We start from the raw sequence: 26848 nt of genomic DNA, 5'->3' as shown, positions 1-26848 counted from the left end.
GATAACTAGTGATCGGTTTTAGGGACTTGTCTGGGGAAGATCTGATATTTATACACCACAATGAGGGTCGTGTATCTATAGTGTATCTATAGTGAGGCCACAGAAAATGGCGCAACTTGTACTGACTAGCAACATTAATCCTGCGTAGAAACATGAGCCCCGATGTCTACGTATCAGGGGTTCCCACTGTCCCAATAGTCTGGAAATCCACATTACGGCATCGATATTCCTCATAGAAGCCTATTTATGAATTTATGACTGTTCCAGTTTTTAAAGTTCCTGGGACCCGTGTAGGGACACTTAGTGTGCGTCATCACACTTCGATGAAGGCCCAAGAGTGGCACCGTGGTGAAGTAGGTCACAGAGGCCTACAGTCCAGACTTTACCGCAGTCTACAGTTCAGGCTTTACCGCGGCCTACAGTTCAGCCTTTACCATGTTCTACAGGCTTCATCGCAGCCAACAGTCCAGGCTTTACCGCGGCCTACAGTCCAGGCTTTACAGTGTCCTACAGTCCAGGCTTTACCAAGGCCTAGAGTCCAGGCTTTACTGCTGCCTACAGTCCAGGCTTTACCGCAGCCCACAGTCCAGGCTTTACTGCGGCCTACAGTCCAGTGTTACCGAGTCCTACAGTCCAGGTTTCACCACGGCCTACAATCCAGGCTTTACCGAGGCCTACAGTCCAGGCTTTACCGAGGCCTACAGTCCAGGCTTTACCGAGTCCTACAGTCCAGGCTTTACTGCGGCCTTCAGTCCAGGCTTTACCGCATCTTACAGTCCGGGCTTTACCGCAGTCTACAGTCCAGGCTTTATTGCAGCATACAGTCCAGGCTTTACCACAACCTACAGTCCAAGCTTTACCGCGGCCTACAGTTCAGACTTTACCAAGGCCTACAGTGCAGGCTTTACTGCGGCCTTCAGTCCAGGCTTCACCGCTTCTTACAGTCTGGGCTTTACCGCGGCCTACAGTCCAGGCTTTATTGCAGCATACAGTCCAGGCTTTACCACAACCTACAGTCCACGGTTTACCGCAACCTACAGTTCAGGTTTTACCACAGCCTACAGTCCAGGCTTTACCACGACCTACAGTCCATGCTTTACCGCGACCTACAGTCCAGGCTTTACCGCAACCTACAGTCCAGGCTTTACCGCAGCCTACGGTCCAGGCTTTACCGCGACCTACGGTCCAGGCTTTACCGCGGCCTATGGTCCAGGCTTTACCGCGGCCTACGGTCCAGGCTTTACCGCGGCCTACGGTCCAGGCTTTACCGCGGCCTACAGTCCAGGCTTTACCGCAACCTACAGTCCAGGCTTTACCGCAGCCTACGGTCCAGGCTTTACCGCGACCTACGGTCCAGGCTTTACCGCGGCCTATGGTCCAGGCTTTACCGCGGCCTACGGTCCAGGCTTTACCGCGGCCTACGGTCCAGGCTTTACCGCGGCCTACGGTCCAGGCTTTACTGCCACATCACATGGACATCTGAATGCTCCTCTGGTTAGTCAGCTACTCCCTGAAAATCGTCTGTTTATAACACTTTTTGATGAACTGCAACAAACATACAGTTGTCTAAAATTGTCTGTTTACTAGACTATTTCATGAAAAAAAAAAAAAAATGAAAAAAACATGAAAAACTGCTATAAATTGGGTTCAGACTAAAAATGATCATCTATTCACTAGACTTTTGCAGGAGAAAAAAAAATTGAAAAGCTTATAAATTTATGTAAAGTTGGGTGCCAAAAAATGACTAATAATAACCTGTTTACTTGACTTAATCATAAAAAAAAGAACATGAAAAACAACCAAAACCGCCTAACATCTATCTCAGCTCTGCGGCCCGCCTGATGGTTCTGTTACACATCGCAGTGGAGAAATGCATCTGAAAAGCGCTCGGTTTTATTGAGAGTTGTATGTTTCACTTGTACAAAACCGCGTGACCGATAATCATACCGCAATACTGAAGAAAAACCACGCGTGGCTTCCAAATGAAACTTTCTGATGCGGATCCCAACCCAAACCCTAACGTGTGAATGTTTGAGAAGAGTATATAGAAAATTAAAGGGTTTTTCCATGATTTAGCCCTAGTACACCCACCTAGGCCCTTGATCAGGCCCTAAGGTACACGGCGCCATCTTGTCTATGTGGCCGCGTCTGGTACTGCAACTCAGGCCTATGAAATGTAATGGAAACTTACATGGGTTTAAGGATCCCATGCTCATGTCACGTCTATGTCAAAACAAGAGCCCAGAAAATCCCGGAGCCAGAGACGACTACCAGGCACGCACACGAAGAAGAGTGTTGCCGTATCTGTGAGGAATACAAAGGGTTGGACCCCATAGATTAAACATTCGTGGTCTCCTCAGCAAAAGGGCTTGTAAAATCCCCTTACCCCCTTAGGGCTGGAGCCATTTTTCATTTTAGTGCCTCCTTTCTTCTTCCCTCTCTTCCGAGAGCCATAACTTTATTTTATCATTGGGCAAGGGCTTTTTATTCGAGGGATGAGCTGTGGTCTTGACACATGACACCATTCACAAATTATATATATATATATATATATATATATATATATATATATATATATATATATATATATATATATACACACATATACGTATATACTGGGCCTTGCAAAAGTATACACCCCCTTGGCTTTTTACTTTTTTGTGTTTAAATATTTTTGTAATTCCATTTGTGTGTTGAGGCATCTGCAGCGCTAAAGAGTCTAAGTTGGGCAAAGTTAAGTAAGAAAAATATAGGCAGAAATTAAATTAATGGGATAAAAATTGCCATGTGCATATGTATTCACTTCTTTTGCTATGAAGCCCCTAAAAAAGTCTGGTGCAAGCAATTCATAAGTCACATGCTTAGTGAGAGGGAGTTCACCTGTGTGCAATCTGTGTTCTGCGGTCTGTCAGTATATACACACCTTTTCTGAAAGGCCACAAAGGCTGCAACACCATTAATCAAGAGGTACCACTAACCAAACAACACCATGAAGACCAACTAGATCTCCAACAACACCATGAAGACCAAGGAGATCTTCAAACAACACCATGAAGACCAAGGAGATCTCCAAACAACACTATGAAGGCCAAGGAGATCTTCAAACAACACTATGAAGGCCAAGGAGATCTTCAAACAACACCATGAAGATCAAGGAGATCTCCAAACAACACCATGAAGATCAAGGAGATCTTCAAACAACACCATGAAGACCAAGGAGATCTCCAAACAACACTATGAAGGCCAAGGAGATCTTCAAACAACACTATGAAGGCCAAGGAGATCTTCAAACAACACCATGAAGATCAAGGAGATCTCCAAACAACACCATGAAGATCAAGGAGATCTTCAAACAACACCATGAAGACCAAGGAGATCTCCAAACAACACTATGAAGACCAAGGAGATCTTCAAACAACACCATGAAGATCAAGGAGATCTCCAAACAACATCATAAAGACCATAGAGATCTCCAAACAACACCATGCAGACCAAGGAGATTTCCAAACAACACCATGCAGACCAAGGAGATCTCCAAACAACACCATGAAGACCATAGAGATCTCCAAACAAGGCAGAGACAAAGTGATGAGAAGTACACGTCAGAGTTGAGTTCTAAAGAATATCCCAATCTCTGATGATCCCTTGGAGCCAAATCCATTATCATCCAATGGAAAGAACATGGTACCATAACAAACCTGCTAAGACAGAGCCATCCACCAAAACTCTTAGCCCGGGCAAGGAGGACATTAATCAGAGAGGCAGCAAAAAAAAACAAAAGTAACCCTGAAGGCGCTTCAGAATTCCCAACCTGACACTGTAGTATCTGTCCATATGACCACAATAAGCCGTACACTCTATAGACCTGGCCTTTATGGAAGAGTAGCTAGAAAAAAAAAAAACATTACTTACAGCCAAAAATTGGAAGGCTCCTTTTCATTTTCCATATGACATGTGGGACACTCCCCAAATGTATAGAGGAAGGTGCTGTTGTCAGATATGATCTAAATTGAACGTTTTGTTGGCCACCAAGGTAAATGCTATGTCTGGTGCCAAACCAACACAGCGCATCACCCCAAGATCACCATCCCCACAGTGAAGCATGGTGGTGGCTGCATCATGCTGTGGGATGTTTTTTGGGAGCAGGGACAGGGAAAATAGTCTGAGTTGAAGGGAAGATGGATGATGCGAAATACAGGAATATTCTTGAGCAAAACCTGTTTGTCATTCAGAGATTTGACACTGGGATGGAAATTCATCTTCCAACAAGACAATCACCCAAATATACTGCTAAAGCAACACTTGAGGGGTGTAAGGGGAAACGTGTAAATGTATTGGAGCAGCCGAGTCACAGCCCAGACCTTAAGCCAATGGAGAATCTGGGGTCATACTTGAATAGGCAGCAACTGAATTAACAAACTCAGTGTATTAAAGTGAGCCTTGTCATCTCAATCATTGCCAATACAGAGCGCAGCAGCTGAGGCCAAACTCCTCTTTACTGCTGAGCTCTGCATAAGCAGCAAGGAAGATGACAGAAGCTGAGCTCGTAATGAATGAAGACAGTATGGAGATGGGAGCAGTGCAAATGATACAATTCATTAATTCATTACTAAGGCTACTTTTACATTTTCTAACCCTAATTAGTTTAGGGTTAAGGGTTATGGCTGAGACTAGGGCAATACAATTGTATCAAAAATAAAAATAAATAAATAAGCAAAGAAAGAAAAATATTACAACTAGTGATGAGCGGGCACTACCATGCTCGGGTGCTCAGTACTGGTAACTAGTGATGAGCGGGCACTACCATGCTCGGGTGCTCAGTACTGGTAACTAGTGATGAGCAGGCACTACCATGCTCGGGTGCTCTGTACTGGTAACTAGTGATGAGTGGGCACTACCATGCTCAGGTGCTCAGTACTGGTAACTAGTGATGAGCGGGCACTACCATGCTCGGGTGCTCTGTACTGGTAACTAGTGATGAGTGGGCACTACCATGCTCGGGTGCTCAGTACTGGTAACTAGTGATGAGCGGGCACTACCATGCTCGGGTGCTCAGTACTGGTAACTAGTGATGAGCGGGCACTACCATGCTCGGGTGCTCAGTACTGGTAACTAGTGATGAGCGGGCACTACCATGCTCAGGTGCTCAGTACTGGTAACTAGTGATGAGCGGGCACTACCATGCTCGGGTGCTCAGTACTCGTAACTAGTGATGAGCGGGCACTACCATGCTCAGATGCTCAGTACTGGTAACTAGTGATGAGCGGGCACTACCATGCTCGGGTGCTCAGTACTGGTAACTAGTGATGAGCGGACACTACCATGCTCGGGTGCTCAGTACTGGTAACTAGTGATGAGCGAGCACTACCATGCTCGGGTGCTCAGTACTGGTAACTAGTGATGAGCGAGCACTACCATGCTCGGGTGCTCAGTACTGGTAACTAGTGATGGGCGGGCACTACCATGCTCGGGTGCTCAGTACTGGTAACTAGTGATGAGCGAGCACTACCATGCTCGGGTGCTCAGTACTCGTAACTAGTGATGAGCGAGCACTACCATGCTCGGGTGCTCTGTACTAGTAACTAGTGATGAGCGGGCACTACCATGCTCGGGTGCTCAGTACTGGTAACTAGTGATGAGCGGGCACTACCATGCTCGGGTGCTCAGTACTCGTCACTAGTGATGAGCGGGCACTACCATGCTCAGGTGCTCAGTACTGGTAACTAGTGATGAGCGGGCACTACCATGCTCGGGTGCTCAGTACTGGTAACTAGTGATGAGCGGGCACTACCATGCTCGGGTGCTCAGTACTGGTAACTAGTGATGAGTGGGCACTACCATGCTCGGGTGCTCTGTACTGGTATCTAGTGATGAGCGGGCACTACCATGCTCGGGTGCTCAGTACTGGTAACTAGTGATGAGCGGGCACTACCATGCTCGGGTGCTCAGTACTGGTAACTAGTGATGAGCGGGCACTACCATGCTCGGGTGCTCTGTACTGGTAACTAGTGATGAGCGGGCACTACCATGCTCGGGTGCTCAGTACTGGTAACTAGTGATGAGCGGGCACTACCATGCTCGGGTGCTCAGTACTTGTACCTAGTGATGAGCGGGCACTACCATGCTCGGGTGCTCTGTACTGGTAACTAGTGATGAGCGGGCACTACCATGCTCGGGTGCTCTGTACTGGTAACTAGTGATGAGCGGGCACTACCATGCTCGGGTGCTCAGTACTGGTAACTAGTGATGAGCGGGCACTACCATGCTCGGGTGCTCAGTACTGGTAACTAGTGATGAGCGGGCACCTCCATGCTCGGGTGCTCAGTACTGGTAACTAGTGATGAGCGGGCACTACCATGCTCATATGCTCAGTACTGGTAACTAGTGATGAGCGAGCACTACCATGCTCATATGCTCAGTACTGGTAACTAGTGATGAGCGGGCACTACCATGCTCGGGTGCTCAGTACTCGTCACTAGTGATGAGCGGGTAAATCTATCAGACGTGGTAAATCCCTTAAATTGCTAATAAGAACACTTGGAGACTCTTCCGCGTCGTTTCCTTTGTAAATCATCTTCGCTGTTCTTATCTTCATTGTTTTTAGTTTTATTTTTCACCACTTCGGATTTTGGAAATCACTTCCGACCAATCAAAACGCTGCAAATAAAACTTCAGGCCCAAAAATCCTCTACAAAACCCTTTCTATAAATTGAAAGCTCCTCCAGAAACTCGGCACAGAAGGAGACGCGAGGTTTCTCAGCGCCTCCATGCAGACTCCGCACAGAAGGAGACACGAGGTTTCTCAGCGCCTCCATGCAGACTCCGCACAGAAGGAGACGCGAGGTTTCTCAGCGCCTCCATGCAGACTCCGCACAGAAGGAGAGGCGAGGTTTCTCAGCGCCTCCATGCAGACTCCGCACAGGAGACGCGAGGTTTCTCAGCGCCTCCATGCAGACTCCGCACAGAAGGAGACGCGAGGTTTCTCAGCGCCTCCATGCAGACTCCGCACAGAAGGAGACGCGAGGTTTCTCAGCGCCTCCATGCAGACTCCGCTCAGAAGGAGACGCGAGGTTTCTCAGCACCTCCATGAAAACGCCGCACAGAAGGAGACGCGAGGTTTCTCAGCGCCTCCATGAAGACTCCGCACAGAAGGAGACGCGAGGTTTCTCAGCGCCTCCATGAAGACTCCGCACAGAAGGAGACGCGAGGTTTCTCAGCGCCTCCATGAAGACTCCGCACAGAAGGAGACGCGAGGTTTCTCAGCGCCTCCATGCAGACTCCGCACAGAAGGAGACGCGAGGTTTCTCAGCGCCTCCATGCAGACTCCGCACAGAAGGAGACGCGAGGTTTCTCAGAGCCTCCATGCAGACTCCGCACAGAAGGAGACGCGAGGTTTCTCAGCGCCTCCATGAAGACTCCGCACAGAAGGAGACGCGAGGTTTCTCAGCGCCTCCATGAAGACTCCGCACAGAAGGAGACGCGAGGTTTCTCAGCGCCTCCATGCAGACTCCGCACAGAAGGAGACGCGAGGTTTCTCAGCGCCTCCATGAAGACTCCGCACAGAAGGAGACGCGAGGTTTCTCAGCGCCTCCATGAAGACTCCGCACAGAAGGAGACGCGAGGTTTCTCAGCGCCTCCATGAAGACTCCGCACAGAAGGAGACGCGAGGTTTCTCAGCGCCTCCATGCAGACTCCGCACAGAAGGAGACGCGAGGTTTCTCAGCGCCTCCATGAAGACTCCGCACAGAAGGAGACGCGAGGCTTTTCCGCGCCTCCATGAAGACTCCGCACAGAAGGAGACGCGAGGCTTTTCCGCGCCTCCATGAAGACTCCGCACAGAAGGAGACGCGAGGTTTCTCAGCGCCTCCATGCAGACTCCGCACAGAAGGAGACGCGAGGTTTCTCAGCGCCTCCATGAAGACTCCGCACAGAAGGAGACGCGAGGTTTCTCAGCGCCTCCATGAAGACTCCGCACAGAAGGAGACGCGAGGTTTCTCAGCGCCTCCATGAAGACTCCGCACAGAAGGAGACGCGAGGTTTCTCAGCGCCTCCATGCAGACTCCGCACAGAAGGAGACGCGAGGTTTCTCAGCGCCTCCATGAAGACTCCGCACAGAAGGAGACGCGAGGCTTTTCCGCGCCTCCATGAAGACTCCGCACAGAAGGAGACGCGAGGCTTTTCCGCGCCTCCATGAAGACTCCGCACAGAAGGAGACGCGAGGTTTCTCAGCGCCTCCATGCAGACTCCGCACAGAAGGAGACGCGAGGTTTCTCAGCGCCTCCATGAAGACTCCGCACAGAAGGAGACGCGAGATTTCTCAGCGCCTCCATGCAGACTCCGCACAGAAGGAGACGCGAGGTTTCTCAGCGCCTCCATGCAGACTCCGCACAGAAGGAGACACGAGATTTCTCAGCGCCTCCATGAAGACTCCGCACAGGAGACGCGAGGTTTCTCAGCGCCTCCATGAAGACTCCGCACAGAAGGAGACGCGAGATTTCTCAGCGCCTCCATGAAGACTCCGCACAGGAGACGCGAGATTTCTCAGCGCCTCCATGCAGACTCCGCACAGAAGGAGACGCGAGATTTCTCAGCGCCTCCATGCAGACTCCGCACAGAAGGAGACGCGAGATTTCTCAGCGCCTCCATGAAGACTCCGCACAGGAGACGCGAGATTTCTCAGCGCCTCCATGAAGCCTTTTACAGGTTTTAAAAAATACCGAAATGTTTCTAAACGTATTTAATAGAAAGCGATTGTAGAATGGAGGACGGAGGAGCGCAGCTCTGGAAGGTGAACGTTCCCTGGAGGAGGCGGCGAGCCGGGCACATAGCAGAGGTTGTGCGTCCGTGTGCAGGGGCTGTCCAGCGCTTAACGAGGCCTGATTAACGAGCCTCCTTGTTTACTCTCCCAGATGAAGCAGATTCATAACAGATAATTACGCGCCCCCCGCCCAACCCTGTCACAATTATGTAATTAACACCGAGATATTAATGGGGAGGCCGGGCAGCGGTGTGACACGGATATTATCCGGAGCACTCGCTCACGCGGCGGGGGCACAGCTGCGCCTGCAGATATCGCGCACAGCACAGACTGGCACGCCAGGTAATGCCCATTGTATGCGGCTGCTCGTTTTACCGAGCCCTCCGGCCGCTCTGCGAGACACTGAGGCTTTTAATTACTCCTGCGGTGTAGAAAGTGGCAGTAGATGGCAGATTATTTTACCAAATAGAATCAAGCTTGAGTCGATCTTATCTCGATGCGCTGTGCAGATTATTTCTCGCAGTTATCAGCCAGATGGCTCATTCACACCTATGGTCGACAGCCTATGGCCAGAGCTGGCGGATATTTTAAGAGTGTTTTTTTTCATTATTGTTTTTATGAATCAAGATTCTAGGACTCCCGGCAACTGCTCAAAAACCTGCTCTGTTCATCTCCGCACGAGCGCCTACATAGAGTTACTGGCTGGAGCATGAGCGCTTGTACATAGTGGTGTACTGGCTGGAGCATGAGCGCTTGTACATAGTGGTGTACTGGCTGGAGCATGAGCGCTTGCACATAGTGGTGTACTGGCTGGAGCATGAGCGCTTGCACAGAGTGGTGTACTGGCTGGAGCATGAGCGCTTGCACAGAGTGGTGTACTGGCTGGAGCATGAGCGCTTGCACAGAGTGGTGTACTGGCTGGAGCATGAGCGCTTGCACAGAGTGGTGTACTGGCTGGAGCATGAGCGCTTGCACATAGTGGTGTACTGGCTGAAGCATGAGCGCTTGCACATAGTGGTGTGCTGGCTGGAGCATGAGCACTTGCACATAGTGGTGTACTGGCTGGAGCATGAGCGCTTCCACATAGTGGTGTACTGGCTGCAGCATGAGCACTTGCACATAGTGGTGTACTGGCTGCAGCATGAGCGCTTCCACATAGTGGTGTACTGGCTGGAGCATGAGCGCTTCCACATAGTGGTATACTGACTGGAGCATGAGCACTTGCACATAGTGGTATACTGGCTGGAGCATGAGCGCTTGCACAGAGTGGTGTACTGGCTGGAGTATGAGCGCTTGCACATAGTGGTGTACTGGCTGGAGCATGAGCGCTTGCACATAGTGGTGTGCTGGCTGGAGCATGAGCACTTGCACATAGTGGTATACTGACTGGAGCATGAGCACTTGCACATAGTGGTGTACTGGCTGGAGCATGAGCGCTTGCACATAGTGGTGTACTGGCTGGAGCATGAGCACTTGCACATAGTGGTATACTGACTGGAGCATGAGCACTTGCACATAGTGGTGTACTGGCTGAAGCATGAGCGCTTGCACAGAGTGGTGTACTGGCTGAAGCATGAGCGCTTGCACAGAGTGGTGTACTGGCTGGAGCATGAGCACTTGCACATAGTGGTGTGCTGGCTGGAGCATGAGCACTTGCACATAGTGGTGTGCTGGCTGGAGCATGAGCGCTTGCACATAGTGGTGTGCTGGCTGGAGCATGAGCGCTTGCACATAGTGGTATACTGACTGGAGCATGAGCGCTTGCACATAGTGGTGTACTGGTTTGCTAATGAGCACTTGCACAGTGATGTATGGGCTTGCACATAGTAGAATACAGGCTCAGACATGAGCATTTGCTGAGTGGTATACTGACTCGTGCATGAGTGCTTGCACAGAGTAGTACACAAGCTCTTGCAGAGGGTGATGTACTGGCTCGTGCCTGAGCGCTTGCATATGGTGGTGTACTCGCTTGTCCATGAGCGCTTGCACAGAGTGTTGTACTGTCTCAGGCATGAGCGTTAGCACAGAGTGGTGTATGGGCTTGTGCATGAGCGCTAGCACAGAGTGGTGTATGGGCTTGTGCATGAGCGCTAGCACAGAGTGGTGTATGGGCTTGTGCATGAGCGCTAGCACAGAGTGGTGTATGGGCTTGTGCATGAGCGCTAGCACAGAGTGGTGTATGGGCTTGTGCATGAGCGCTAGCACAGAGTGGTGTATGGGCTTGTGCATGAGTGATAGCACAGAGTGGTGTATGGGCTTGTGCATGAGCGCTAGCACAGAGTGGTGTATGGGCTTGTGCATGAGCGCTAGCACAGAGTGGTGTATGGGCTTGTGCATGAGTGATAGCACAGAGTGGTGCACTGACTCTTGCATGAGCGCTTGGTGAGTGGTGTACTGTCTTGCGCATGAGCGCTTGGTGAGTGGTGTACTGTCTTGCGCATGAGTGCTTGGTGAGTGGTGTACTGTCTTGCACATGAGTGCTTGGTGAGTGGTGTACTGTCTTGCACATGAGCGCTTGGTGAGTGGTGTACTGTCTTGCGCATGAGTGCTTGGTGAGTGGTGTACTGTCTTGCGCATGAGCGCTTGGTGAGTGGTGTACTGTCTTGCGCATGAGCGCTTGGTGACTGGTGTACTGTCTTGCACATGAGCGCTTGGTGAGTGGTGTACTGTCTTGCACATGAGCGCTTGGGGAGTGGTGTACTGTCTTGCACATGAGCGCTTGGTGAGTAGTTTACTGTCTTGCACAGGGTGATATACCGGCTCATGTATGAGCGCTTGCACAGAGTGGTCCTGGATTTTCTGTTTCGCCTGTACACTCTTGAGCGTGCTTCTTCAGGCGCTCCATGCTTCTGTGTGCTGCACATAGAGAGATTAGGAGCAGTCTTTTGAGTGATTGGTGGACGCTAATGACCGGAATAAACTAATAATAGCTGCAATGTAAAGAATTCCGACTTAATAGATTGGTTCTTTTCCATTTTGGAAATTCATCAATTAGTCACAGGGGAGAACTGCTACTAAGATCCTCTAGGTGTGGACGCTGCTTTCTCCTGTGGGGGGCGCTGCAGGCAGAGTATACACCTGTCAGCCTGTGATCATTACTGGCATTCTTCCACCAGGAATTGTTCAGATATTTGTCTCCTGATCCTGACAACTTCTGAACACTTCTCTGTTTCTAGGGTAGTCGGACCTTCCCCCATTTTTTGCTGGATTACGGTTGGTGGATGTTCCGGGACAACATTTTAGGTCCGGGGCCGAGTCCACATCTGGGACACCAGAGCTTGTATTAATACGGGCGCTCTTCAGATAAGCAAATAACCTGCCTCTGAAGCTGCGCGGTGCACACACGCGCCCCCCGACAGGGGGTAAAACGGCCCGAAATCCACAGTAACCACCTGACCTTTCCCATGGGAGGAGGAGGATAGGAGCAGGTGACTATTCCCCCCTATACTCGGTGCTGGATGCCCGGCCCGCTCTTCCGGATTCCTCTGATTTACAGTCGTTATATAATATTTGGTGGATTTAGCGCCTTCTCTCCCGGATTCCTCTGATTTGCAGTCGGTATATAATATTTGGTGGATTTAGCGCCTTCTCTCCCGGATTCCTCTGATTTGCAGTGGGTATATAATATTTGGTGGATTTAGCGCCTTCTCTCCCGGATTCCTCTGATTTGCAGTCGGTATATAATATTTGGTGGATTTAGCGCCTTCTCTCCCGGATTCCTCTGATTTGCAGTCGGTATATAATATTTGGTGGATTTAGCGCCTTCTCTCCCGGATTCCTCTGATTTGCAGTCGGTATATAATATTTGGTGGATTTAGCGCCTTCTCTCCCGGATTCCTCTGATTTGCAGTCGGTATATAATATTTGGTGGATTTAGCGCCTTCTCTCCCGGTTTCCTCTGATTTGCAGTCGGTATATAATATTTGGTGGATTTAGCGCCTTCTCTCCCGGTTTCCTCTGATTTACAGTCGGTATATAATATTTGGTGGATTTAGCGCCCGCTCTCCCGGATTCCTCTGATTTGCAGTCGGTATATAATATTTGGTGGATTTAGCGCCTTCTCTCCCGGATTCCTCTGATTTGCAGTGGGTATATAATATTTGGTGGATTTAGCGCCTTCTCTCCCGGATTCCTCTGATTTACAGTCGGTATATAATATCTGGTGGATTTAGCGCCTTCTCTCCCGGATTCCTCTGATTTACAGTCGGTATATAATATTTGGTGGATTTAGCGCCTTCTCTCCCGGATTCCTCTGATCTGCAGTCGGTATATAATATTTGGTGGATTTAGCGCCTTCTCTCCCGGATTCCTCTGATTTGCAGTCGGTATATAATATCTAGTGGATTTAGCGCCTTCTCTCCCGGATTCCTCTGATTTGCAGTGGGTATATAATATTTGGTGGATTTAGCGCCTTCTCTCCCGGATTCCTCTGATTTGCAGTCGGTATATAATATTTGGTGGATTTAGCGCCTTCTCTCCCGGATTCCTCTGATTTACAGTTGGTATATAATATTTGGTGGATTTAGCGCCTTCTCTCCCGGATTCCTCTGATTTGCAGTCGGTATATAATATTTGGTGGATTTAGCGCCTTCTCTCCCGGATTCCTCTGATTTACAGTCGGTATATAATATTTAGTGGATTTAGCGCCTTCTCTCCCGGATTCCTCTGATTTGCAGTGGGTATATAATATTTGGTGGATTTAGCGCCTTCTCTCCCGGATTCCTCTGATTTGCAGTGGGTATATAATATTTGGTGGATTTAGCGCCTTCTCTCCCGGATTCCTCTGATTTACAGTCGGTATATAATATTTGGTGGATTTAGCGCCTTCTCTCCCGGATTCCTCTGATTTACAGTTGGTATATAATATTTGGTGGATTTAGCGCCTTCTCTCCCGGATCCTCTGATTTGCAGTGGGTATATAATATTTGGTGGATTTAGCGCCTTCTCTCCCGGATTCCTCTGATTTGCAGTGGGTATATAATATTTGGTGGATTTAGCGCCTTCTCTCCCGGATCCTCTGATTTGCAGTCGGTATATAATATTTGGTGGATTTAGCGCCTTCTCTCCCGGATTCCTCTGATTTGCAGTCGGTATATAATATTTGGTGGATTTAGCGCCTTCTCTCCCGGTTTCCTCTGATTTACAGTCGGTATATAATATTTGGTGGATTTAGCGCCTTCTCTCCCGGATTCCTCTGATTTACAGTTGGTATATAATATTTGGTGGATTTAGCGCCTTCTCTCCCGGTTTCCTCTGATTTACAGTCGGTATATAATATTTGGTGGATTTAGCGCCTTCTCTCCCGGATCCTCTGATTTACAGTTGGTATATAATATTTGGTGGATTTAGCGCCTTCTCTCCCGGATTCCTCTGATTTGCAGTCGGTATATAATATTTGGTGGATTTAGCGCCTTCTCTCCCGGATCCTCTGATTTACAGTTGGTATATAATATTTGGTGGATTTAGCGCCTTCTCTCCCGGATCCTCTGATTTGCAGTCGGTATATAATATTTGGTGGATTTAGTGCCTTCTCTCCCGGATTCCTCTGATTTACAGTGGGTATATAATATTTGGTGGATTTAGCGCCTTCTCTCCCGGATCCTCTGATTTGCAGTCGGTATATAATATTTGGTGGATTTAGCACCTTCTCTCCCGGATTCCTCTGGTTTGCAGTCGGTATATAATATTTGGTGGATTTAGCGCCTTCTCTCCCGGATTCCTCTGATTTGCAGTCGGTATATAATATCTGGTGGATTTAGCGCCTTCTCTCCCGGATCCTCTGATTTGCAGTCGGTATATAATATTTGGTGGATTTAGCGCCTTCTCTCCCAGATTCCTCTGATTTGCAGTCGGTATATAATATCTAGTGGACTTAGCGCCTTCTCTCCCGGATTCCTCTGATTTGCAGTCGGTATATAATATTTGGTGGATTTAGCGCCTTCTCTCCCGGATCCTCTGATTTGCAGTCGGTATATAATATTTGGTGGATTTAGCGCCTTCTCTCCCGGATTCCTCTGATTTGCAGTCGGTATATAATATTTGGTGGATTTAGCGCCTTCTCTCCCGGATTCCTCTGATTTACAGTCGGTATATAATATTTGGTGGATTTAGCGCCCGCTCTCCCGGATTTCTCTGATCTACAGTCGGTATATAATATCTGGTGGATTTAGCGCCTTCTCTCCCGGATTCCTCTGATTTACAGTCGGTATATAATATTTGGTGGATTTAGCGCCTTCTCTCCCGGATTTCTCTGATCTACAGTCGGTATATAATATTTGGTGGATTTAGCGCCTTCTCTCCCGGATCCTCTGATTTGCAGTCGGTATATAATATTTGGTGGATTTAGCGCCTTCTCTCCCGGATCCTCTGATTTGCAGTCGGTATATAATATCTAGTGGATTTAGCGCCTTCTCTCCCGGATTCCTCTGATTTGCAGTCGGTATATAATATTTGGTGGATTTAGCGCCTTCTCTCCCGGATCCTCTGATTTGCAGTCGGTATATAATATTTGGTGGACTTAGCGCCTTCTCTCCCGGATTCCTCTGATTTGCAGTCGGTATATAATATTTGGTGGATTTAGCGCCTTCTCTCCCGGATTCCTCTGATTTGCAGTCGGTATATAATATTTGGTGGATTTAGCGCCTTCTCTCCCGGATTCCTCTGATTTACAGTCGGTATATAATATTTGGTGGATTTAGCGCCTTCTCTCCCGGATTCCTCTGATTTACAGTCGGTATATAATATTTGGTGGATTTAGCGCCTTCTCTCCCGGATTCCTCTGATTTGCAGTCGGTATATAATATTTGGTGGATTTAGCGCCTTCTCTCCCGGATTCCTCTGATTTGCAGTGGGTATATAATATTTGGTGGATTTAGCGCCTTCTCTCCCGGATCCTCTGATTTGCAGTCGGTATATAATATTTGATGGATTTAGCACCTTCTCTCCCGGATTTCTCTGATTTACAGTCGGTATATAATATTTGGTGGATTTAGCGCCTTCTCTCCCGGATTCCTCTGATTTGCAGTGGGTATATAATATTTGGTGGATTTAGCGCCTTCTCTCCCAGATTCCTCTGATTTGCAGTCAGTATATAATATCTGGTGGATTTAGCGCCTTCTCTCCCGGATCCTCTGATTTGCAGTCGGTATATAATATCTAGTGGATTTAGCGCCTTCTCTCCCGGATTCCTCTGATTTGCAGTCGGTATATAATATTTGGTGGATTTAGCGCCTTCTCTCCCGGATCCTCTGATTTGCAGTCGGTATATAATATTTGGTGGATTTAGCGCCTTCTCTCCCGGATCCTCTGATTTGCAGTCGGTATATAATATTTGGTGGATTTAGCGCCTTCTCTCCCGGATCCTCTGATTTGCAGTCGGTATATAATATCTAGTGGATTTAGCGCCTTCTCTCCCGGATTCCTCTGATTTGCAGTCGGTATATAATATTTGGTGGATTTAGCGCCTTCTCTCCCGGATCCTCTGATTTGCAGTCGGTATATAATATTTGGTGGATTTAGCGCCTTCTCTCCCGGATTCCTCTGATTTGCAGTCGGTATATAATATTTGGTGGATTTAGCGCCTTCTCTCCCGGATTCCTCTGATTTACAGTCGGTATATAATATTTGGTGGATTTAGCGCCCGCTCTCCCGGATTTCTCTGATCTACAGTCGGTATATAATATCTGGTGGATTTAGCGCCTTCTCTCCCGGATTCCTCTGATTTACAGTCGGTATATAATATTTGGTGGATTTAGCGCCTTCTCTCCCGGATTTCTCTGATCTACAGTCGGTATATAATATTTGGTGGATTTAGCGCCTTCTCTCCCGGATCCTCTGATTTGCAGTCGGTATATAATATCTAGTGGATTTAGCGCCTTCTCTCCCGGATCCTCTGATTTGCAGTCGGTATATAATATCTAGTGGATTTAGCGCCTTCTCTCCCGGATTCCTCTGATTTGCAGTCGGTATATAATATTTGGTGGATTTAGCGCCTTCTCTCCCGGATCCTCTGATTTGCAGTTGGTATATAATATTTGGTGGATTTAGCGCCTTCTCTCCCGGATTCCTCTGATTTGTAGTCGGTATATAATATTTGGTGGATTTAGCGCCTTCTCTCCCGGATCCTCTGATTTGCAGTCGGTATATAATATTTGGTGGATTTAGCACCTTCTCTCCCGGATTCCTCTGATTTGCAGTCGGTATATAATATTTGGTGGATTTAGCGCCTTCTCTCCCGGATCCTCTGATTTGCAGTCGGTATATAATATTTGGTGGATTTAGCGCCTTCTCTCCCGGATCCTCTGATTTGCAGTCGGTATATAATATTTGGTGGATTTAGCGCCTTCTCTCCCGGATTCCTCTGATTTGCAGTCGGTATATAATATCTGGTGGATTTAGCGCCTTCTCTCCCGGATCCTCTGATTTGCAGTCGGTATATAATATTTGGTGGATTTAGCGCCTTCTCTCCCAGATTCCTCTGATTTGCAGTCGGTATATAATATCTGGTGGATTTAGCGCCTTCTCTCCCGGATCCTCTGATTTGCAGTCGGTATATAATATCTAGTGGATTTAGCGCCTTCTCTCCCGGATTCCTCTGATTTGCAGTTGGTATATAATATCTGGTGGATTTAGCGCCTTCTCTCCCGGATCCTCTGATTTGCAGTCGGTATATAATATCTAGTGGATTTAGCGCCTTCTCTCCCGGTTTCCTCTGATTTGCAGTCGGTATATAATATTTGGTGGATTTAGCGCCTTCTCTCCCGGATTCCTCTGATTTACAGTCGGTATATAATATTTGGTGGATTTAGCGCCCGCTCTCCCGGATTTCTCTGATCTACAGTCGGTATATAATATCTGGTGGATTTAGCGCCTTCTCTCCCGGATTCCTCTGATTTACAGTCGGTATATAATATTTGGTGGATTTAGCGCCCGCTCTCCCGGATTTCTCTGATCTACAGTCGGTATATAATATCTGGTGGATTTAGCGCCTTCTCTCCCGGATTCCTCTGATTTACAGTCGGTATATAATATCTGGTGGATTTAGCGCCTTCTCTCCCGGATTCCTCTGATTTGCAGTCGGTATATAATATCTGGTGGATTTAGCGCCTTCTCTCCCGGATCCTCTGATTTACAGTCGGTATATAATATTTGGTGGATTTAGCGCCTTCTCTCCCGGATTCCTCTGATTTACAGTCGGTATATAATATCTGGTGGATTTAGCGCCTTCTCTCCCGGATCCTCTGATTTGCAGTTGGTATATAATATTTGGTGGATTTAGCGCCTTCTCTCCCGGATCCTCTGATTTACAGTTGGTATATAATATCTGGTGGATTTAGCGCCTTCTCTCCCGGATTCCTCTGATTTGCAGTCGGTATATAATATCTGGTGGATTTAGCGCCTTCTCTCCCGGATTCCTCTGATTTGCAGTTGGTATATAATATTTGGTGGATTTAGCGCCCGCTCTCCCGGATCCTCTGATTTGCAGTCGGTATATAATATTTGGTGGATTTAGCGCCTTCTCTCCTCCGGATGGAGCTTTCCCGTCACCGCAGATACGTTTTTCTGGAGACTGCTATTTTTTTTCCTTACCAATTGAACAGATTTTTGTTGCCCAGAAACCCTTGTTGGTAATTGCTCATTACACAGATACACTCGAAATTATTCCAAGAAGCGCTCGGATTATTGTCCTATCAACCGAGAAACTAATTGTGTTTACGCCCATCATAGCCGCGGAGCCCGCCACCGCCTGCCAAGTGCTGTCCTCGCAGATCGTGGGGAGCGCCTACTCCAGGCACATTATATTCATACTAAATATCTCACATCCTGTTATACAGATCTACGGGGGACGGTTTCTTCTTAGAGACCCCCGGCTGGTGGAAGGGGTCCAGGCAATGTTTCCGGGGAAGAGGTGTTCACATTGGCTCTCCTCCAGGAGCAAGGACGCTCGCTCTCTAGTGCCCACCTAGGCCTTCCACCCAGCACCGTGCTCTATACTGGTAAGAACCTCTATATACCAGTATACGGATGGAGGACGCCTTTTCCTTTTGGCTAAGCCTCTGCTTTGACTAAATATACTGTATCCTAAGAAACATGGCAAGGCTCAATACAGTTGGACCTCAAAGAGGTGACTTTAGACAGGTGGATGTCTTCCTTCTGGGGGAAAACTAATTTACAAGGGTAGTAATCGAATGACTGCTGGAAAGTGACCCACATTCAGTGATGTCACTGTGCCCAGTGTGACGATGTCACTGTGCCCAGTGTGACGATGTCACTGTTCCCAGTGTGACGATGTCACTGAGCCCAGTGTGACGATGTCACTGTGCCCAGTGTGACGATGTCACTGAGCCCAGTGTGACGATGTCACTGTGCTCAGTGTGACGATGTCACTGTGCCCAGTGTGACGATGTCACTGTTCCCAGTGTGATGATGTCACTGTGCCCAGTGTGATGATGTCACTGTGCCCAGTGTGACGATGTCACTGTTCCCAGTATGATGTCAATGTGCCCAGTGTGATGATGTCACTGTACCCAATGTGATTGTCACTGTGCCCAGTGTGATGATGTCACTGTGCCCAGTGTGATGATGTCACTGTGCCCAGTGTGATGATGTCACTGTGCCCAGGGTGATGATGTCACTGTGCCCAGGGTGATGATGTCACTGTGCCCAGGGTGATGATGTCACTGTGCCCAGGGTGATGATGTCACTGTGCCCAGGGTGATGATGTCACTGTGCCCAGGGTGATGATGTCACTGTGCCCAGGGTGATGATGTCACTGTGCCCAGGGTGATGATGTTACTATCACCTGATCTGCCCCATGTGCTCATCCTCTGCCAGTAGGCAATAGTAAAGTTAGCCATAATTGTAATGGGTCCAGCAAACGTCTTTATAGCTTGTGACCCCCAAACACATCTTGTTTGTAAAATGGGGGAGAGGAATTGACCGGACTAATTGCCCCTGAGATAAACACCATCAGGTGACCGGCTGTTTCTTCCCCAATAGCTGTATCTTTACGGACAGATTACCATATTGTATTTTACCATTTTATGCAGCTCTGCATTTCATGTACGAGCATGGACCAAGCGACGCCATAAGGCCCCGGTCACAGGCGGCCCCTGGATTGTGTTTCGGCTGCTTTTTCTGCATATTTCCATCTAATGGACTTCTGAAAAGTTGGCAGGTCGGGCTGCACCACAGGGATAATGGCAGGACGCCAATGGGTGGAAGACCCTGCCAAATCTTCCACCAAGACTCAGCATAACAAATGGTTCATTTACTGGGACTATGAAGAAGATACAGAGCAGATAGAGGCGGTAATCCATCAATAAGGGAGGTCGTAGCCTAAAAATTGTGCCCTATGTAGTCGGTGACGCAGGCGGCTGCCATGTGATGATCTCTGGAGTCGGCATCACGGCAGGACCGTGCTGGGTATCACCACCATGCACCCTACTGGGAAGTTCAGATTTAAAGGGGGCTTCAGTTCAGGGTCTTCATCACTTGGGGCAAAGTGGGGAGAAAGTACAAAGAGCGTCTCTGGCTCGGATGATGCAGACACCCAACTGAGATAAATGGACACCTGGGTTTTAACCATTTTCTTGAACTTTGTATTTATCCACAAATAGAGAAGCTTGCCGGGGTATTCACTTCACCTCAATATCCAGAGCTCCTCTGTATTGAGTGGCATCTTTCGGGCACGGCGCCAGGAGCGTAGCAAGTGCCCACATAGTAGCCTGTGAAACCACCAAGCTCTCAGCATTATAAAGTGAGCTTCACCATTTCATTTGCTGCCTATGCAGAGGACAGGAGCCGATGACAAACTCCTCTCAGCTGCTGCGCTCTGCGTAGGCCATTACGGTATGTAACTATTTGCTATAGACGTGTTGCCCTCCGCTCTCCCACAGTTCCCTGACTCTTCTCTCTCACAGTTGTAGCTGAGTCCTGCCGGGTTAGCTATCACAATTTTAAAAAAATGTCCCCCCTTTTTTTTTTTTTTTTTTTAAAAAAAAAACAAAAAAAATACTAACAATATAATAAGATGTATGTTTTTACCTACTTTATGTAAATCTAATCAGGGCTATAGGCCGCTTTACATGCTATGACATCGCTAAAGCGATGTCGTTGGGGTCTCAGAATGGGTGACGCACATCCGGCCGCGTTAGCAATTTCGTTGCGTGTGACACCTATGAGCGATTTTGAATCGTCGCAAAAACGTGCAAAATCGCTAATCAGTGACATCCCCCCTATTCTCAATTATAGTTGCTGCTGCAGGTACGATGTTGTTCCTCGCTCCTGCGGCAGCACACATCGCTACGTGTGACACCGCAGGAACGAGGAACCTCACCTTACCTGCCTCCACCGGCAATGCGGAAGGAAGGAGGTGGGCAGGATGTTCGTCCCGCTCATCTCCGCCCCTCCGCTTTGATTGGGCGGCCGCTTAGTGACGTCGCTGTGACGCCGAATGAACCGCCCCCTTAGAATGGAGGCGGTTTTGTGCGCCACAGGCAGCGATTTGCCCATGACGCACAAACGATGGGGGCGGGTACGCACGCTAGCGATCCAGCTAGCGAGATCGCAGCGTGTAAAGCGGCCTTAAGACTATGGTAATGAAATTTAAAAAATGTAATAAAAAAAATCTGAAAAAAATAAAGATTGAAAGGGAAAACTACATGAGTGTTTTGTTGGGGCATAAGGAGTTCAATACTCTACCAGTTGGAGGGATTGTTAATAGTCTGTGAGTTAGGGGTCTGAAACGCTGGCTTTGCCTGGGAGCTGACAATCTACGCTGTGTCACTGTTGTGACTGGACGCATCATAGAGGTGCCGTGGCTGGATGCACCATAGAGGTGCCGTGGCTGGATGCACCATAGAGGTGCCGTGGCTGGATGCACCATAGAGGTGCCGTGGCTGGATGCACCATAGAGGTGCCGTGGCTGGCTGCACCATAGAGGTGCCGTGGCTGGATGCACCATAGAGGTGCCGTGGCTGGATGCACCATAGAGGTGCCGTGGCTGGATGCACCATAGAGGTGCCGTGACTTGAAGCACCATAGAGGTGCCATGACTTGACGCACCATAGAGGTGCCGTGACTGGAAGCACCATAGAGGTGCCGTGATTGGACGCACCATAGAGGTGCCGTGATTGGACGCACCATAGAGGTGCCGTGATTGGACGCACCATAGAGGTGCCGTGATTGGACGCACCATAGAGGTGCCGTGACTTGAAGCACCATAGAGGTGCCGTGACTTGAAGCACCATAGAAGTGCCGTGACTTGACGCACCATAGAGGTGCTGTAACTGGAAGCACCATAGAGGTGCCGTGATTGGACGCACCATAGAGGTGCCGTGACTTGAAGCACCATAGAGGTGCCGTGACTTGAAGCACCATAGAGGTGCCGTGACTTGACGCACCATAGAGGTGCCGTGATTGGACGCACCATAGAGGTGCCGTGACTGGACGCACCATAGAGGTGCTGTGCCGTGGATACACCATAGAGGTGCCGTGACTTGAAGCACCATAGAGGTGCCGTGACTGGACGCACCATAGAGGTGCCGTGACTGGACGCACCATAGAGGTGCTGTGACTGGACGCACCATAGAGGTGCCGTGACTGGACGCACCATAGAGGTGCCGTGACTGGACGCACCATAGAGGTGCTGTGCCGTGGATACACCATAGAGGTGCTGTGCCGTGGATACACCATAGTGGCAAACCATGCGGCCGCTGTGGGACCCCCGAGAGGGAAAAATAAATACTAACCACACACAATACCCATATACATGGATATTAGGGTGCTATACACAATATGTGGGGATTACTGCAGGCCCCATACCCCCTCAGGTAATGTTCACATTAGTATACACTATACATGGCTGTATACAATATATGTGAGGGGGAAACAGCAGACAATGGTGGCGGGGGACACGGCGGAAAGCAGCACAGGAGGCAGCCAGGGGAGATGGAAATGGAGGCCGCACAGGATTATACGTGCGCACTGTCAGACATTTGATCTGCTCGTGCCCTCCCCCGCTCCATTACCAGCCTCACAGTGGGGGGACTCTCATTAAATAGGAGAAGAGGAGGAGGGGATCCGGCGTCCATGATACGCCATTGTTATACAAATGATCGGCCGCCCCCTGTCCTCTATCGGAGGCCTCCTGTACCCATGTAAACAGTCCTGGACCCAACATGTGCGCCTATAATGATGATAAAATATGGCTGCCAGTGATAACTGCCTCCGTATAGGACGTCACATGAGAATGTGCATGTACATCTAGACCCCGAGACCCCAACTAAATAACCCTCCTTGAGTAGCCATTAACTGGCGCAGAGCGCTGCTCTAGAGCGACATGACGGGGGTAGGCCCATCACCTCCGTTGCCATAGTAGCCGGCAGCAGGAGAGGGCAGAGTGCAGCGTGCCTGCACCCCTCATCCCCTGCCCTGCTCTGCCTGTCATGGAGCTTGTAGCCAAAGAAAAGCCTTTCTTTTCAGCGGGAGGACAGGGGCTGAGGACCACCAGGTACAGGACAGGGGCTGAGGACCACCAGGTACAGGACAGGGACTGAGGACCACCAGGTACAGGACAGGGGCTGAGGACCACCAGGTACAGGACAGGGGCTGAGAACCACCAGGTACAGGACAGGGGCTGAGAACCACCAGGTACAGGACGGGCTGAGGACCACCAGGAACAGGACAGGGGCTGAGGACCACCAGGTACAGGACAGGGGCTGAGGACCACCAGGTACAGGACAGGGACTGAGGACCACCAGGTACAGGACAGGGGCTGAGGACCACCATGTACAGGACAGGGGCTGAGGACCACCAGGTACAGGACAGGGACTGAGGACCACCAGGTACAGGACAGGGGCTGAGAACCACCAGGTACAGGACAGGGGCTGAGAACCACCAGGTACAGGACGGGCTGAGGACCACCAGGAACAGGACAGGGGCTGAGGACCACCAGGAACAGGACAGGGGCTGAGAACCACCAGGTACAGGACAGGGGCTGAGAACCACCAGGTACAGGACAGGGGCTGAGAACCACCAGGTACAGGACAGGGGCTGAGGACCACCAGGTACAGGACAGGGGCTGAGGACCACCAGGTACAGGACAGGGGCTGAGGACCACCAGGTACAGGACAGGGGCTGAGGACCACCAGGTACAGGACAGGGGCTGAGAACCACCAGGTACAGGACAGGGGCTGAGGACCACCAGGTGCAGGACAGGGGCTGAGGACCACCAGGCACAGGACAGGGGCTGAGAACCACCAGGTACAGGACAGGGGCTGAGGACCACCAGGTACAGGACAGGGGCTGAGGACCACCAGGAACAGGACAGGGGTTGAGAACCACCAGGAACAGGACAGGGGCTGAGGACCACCAGGTACAGGACAGGGGCTGAGGACCACCAGGTATAGGACAGGGGCTGAGAACCACCAGATACAGGACAGGGGCTGAGGACCACCAGGAACAGGACAGGGGCTGAGAACCACCAGGTACAGGACAGGGGCTGAGAACCACCAGGTACAGGACAGGGGCTGAGGACCACCAGGTACAGGACAGGGGCTGAGGACCACCAGGTACAGGACAGGGGCTGAGGACCACCAGGTACAGGACAGGAGCTGAGAACCACCAGGTACAGGACAGGGGCTGAGGACCACCAGGTACAGGACAGGGGCTGAGGACCACCAGGTACAGGACAGGGACTGAGAACCACCAGGAACAGGACAGGGGCTGAGAACCACCAGGAACAGGACAGGGGCTGAGGACCACCAGGAACAGGACAGGGGCTGAGGACCACCAGGTACAGGACAGGGGCTGAGGACCAAAAGGTACAGGACAGGGACTGAGAACCACCAGGTACAGGACAGGGGCTGAGGACCACCAGGTACAGGACAGGGGCTGAGGACCACCAGGTACAGGACAGGGGCTGAGGACCACCAGGCACAGGACAGGGGCTGAGGACCACCAGGTACCACCATTACCGACAGGTTGAAGTGAGCAAATCCTCCTAACACTGAAGCTTCCGGACATAATTATGCTCCTAAATCGGATCCTAGGTATGTGGAGATAAGCTCACCCCTCCGCCCTCTGCTATATGGCGGCCAGTGCACTCACCCAGGGATTCAGGACAAATGAAAGTAGAAGCAGATTTGCCATTCAGTGGTTCAAAAAAGCCGTGTCACCGCCAGCTCAAGGCGACGGTATAGGTGGCCATAGCGGGTTGGCCTTAGTTTGGTTAGTGCCATATTAATGACCCGTATTATGGTGTAATATCCAGTGTCCAAAACTAATACACAATGCCTAAATATTGCAACCATAATCCATATAATGCAAAAGTACAACCATACAATACCTGTATAATGTACCGTATCATACATGTATAGAGTAACCGTACAGTGCTCATATAATACAACCATACAGCGGTGCATCCGTACAGTATACATATAGAGCAACCATAGAGTGCATATATACTGCAACCATACAGTGCTTGTATAATTCAACCACACAGTGCCTGTATAATGTAACTGTACAGTGCACATATAATGACACCATATAGTGCTTGTATAATACAACCATACAGCGGTGCATCCGTACAGTATACATATAGAGCAACCATAGAGTGCACATATAATGACACCATATAGTGCTTGTATAATACAACTATACAGCAGTGCAACCGTACAGTAAATGTATAGTACAACTGTACAAAAATGCAACCATACAGCACTCGTATAATGAAAACGTAAAGCAATGCAAATATAAATAATGTAAACATATAGTGCCTGTATAGTGCAGCCATATAGTGCCCATATAATACAACCATACAGTGCCCAAGTATAATGTATACAGGTCATCTGGGCCGGTGTGACCCTCTTCAGTAGTGACAGGTGATGCCCCCTGGTTGACCGGCTGCCATGTTAGCGGTCACTCCACATTGCCATCAACAGATTTACGTAAATCCTGCGCCCGGTCGTATGATTCGGCAGTAATGAGCGGCGCAGGAGGAGGAGGAGCGGCGGGGTCTCACCTGTCTTCTCTTTTATCTCGCACAGGACGCTGAACAGGGCCGGCTTCATCCGGTGGCAGTTTAAGGCGTGTTTTCTGTAAGAGCAAAAAGACAGAAAGAGTTAATGGAGTAAAAGGCATTACTATTCTTTATGTTGCACAACTCAGCTGCTGCAGAACCTCTTTTTTTAAAAGTAAAGCGGGAGATGCCTGGGCACCACTATGCCCTCCACCCTTTAAAAATGAGGATATGCTGTAGCTGAGGAGTATTATGATGTCTTGTAGCAGCTGAGATGGTATTATGAGGCTCTGCAGCAGCTGAGGTGTGTATTATAAGGTTCTGCAGCAGCTGTGATATATGATCAGGCTCTGCAGCAGCTGTGATAATGATCAGGCTCTGCAGCAGCTGAGTTGTTATGAGGTTCTGCAGCAGCTGAGGTGTAGTATAAGATCCTGCAGTAGCTTAGGTGTATTATGTGCTTCTGTAGCAGCTGAGGTGTGTCTGATGAGGTTTTTCTGCAGCTGTGGTGTATTATGAGGTTCTGCAGCAGTTGTCTGAGGCAGCTGTGGTGTAGTATGAGGTTCTGCAGCAGCTGAGGTGTATTATAAGATCATGCAGCAGCTGAGGTGTATCACAGTTAGGTCCAGAAATATTTGGACAGTGACACAAGTTTTGTTATTTTAGCTGTTTACAAAAACATGTTCAGAAATCCAATTCTATATATAATATGGGCTGAAAGTGCACACTCCCAGCTGCAATATGAGAGTTTTCACATCCAAATCGGAGAAAGGGTTTAGGAATCATAGCTCTGTAATGCATAGCCTCCTCTTTTTCAAGGGACCAAAAGTAATTGGACAAGGGACTCTAAGGGCTGCAATTAACTCTGAAGGCGTCTCCCTCGTTAACCTGTAATCAATGAAGTAGTTAAAAGGTCTGGGGTTGATTACAGGTGTGTGGTTTTGCATTTGGAAGCTGTTGCTGTGACCAGACAACATGCGGTCTAAGGAACTCTCAATTGAGGTGAAGCAGAACATCCTGAGGCTGAAAAAAAAGAAAAAATCCATCAGAGAGATAGCAGACATGCTTGG

General features: G+C 49.2%; 1 protein-coding gene across 1 annotated transcript in view; it reads right to left on the bottom strand.

Moving 5' to 3' along the window:
* PBX2 (PBX homeobox 2) overlaps window positions 1–25852 on the bottom strand; it is a 31398-nt gene extending 5546 nt beyond the window's left edge. The window contains exon 1 of the mRNA XM_075323251.1: window positions 25782–25852. Coding sequence (XP_075179366.1) covers window positions 25782–25830 — 49 coding nt within the window. The 5' untranslated portion in view covers window positions 25831–25852. The remainder of the gene's footprint in view (window positions 1–25781) is intronic.
* Between the last annotated feature and the right edge of the window lie 996 nt (window positions 25853–26848).

Source organism: Anomaloglossus baeobatrachus, chromosome 9 (assembly GCF_048569485.1).
Source record: "Anomaloglossus baeobatrachus isolate aAnoBae1 chromosome 9, aAnoBae1.hap1, whole genome shotgun sequence".
Taxonomy (NCBI): Eukaryota; Metazoa; Chordata; class Amphibia; order Anura; family Aromobatidae; genus Anomaloglossus; species Anomaloglossus baeobatrachus.
This window is presented reverse-complemented; position numbering and strand designations above follow the sequence as displayed.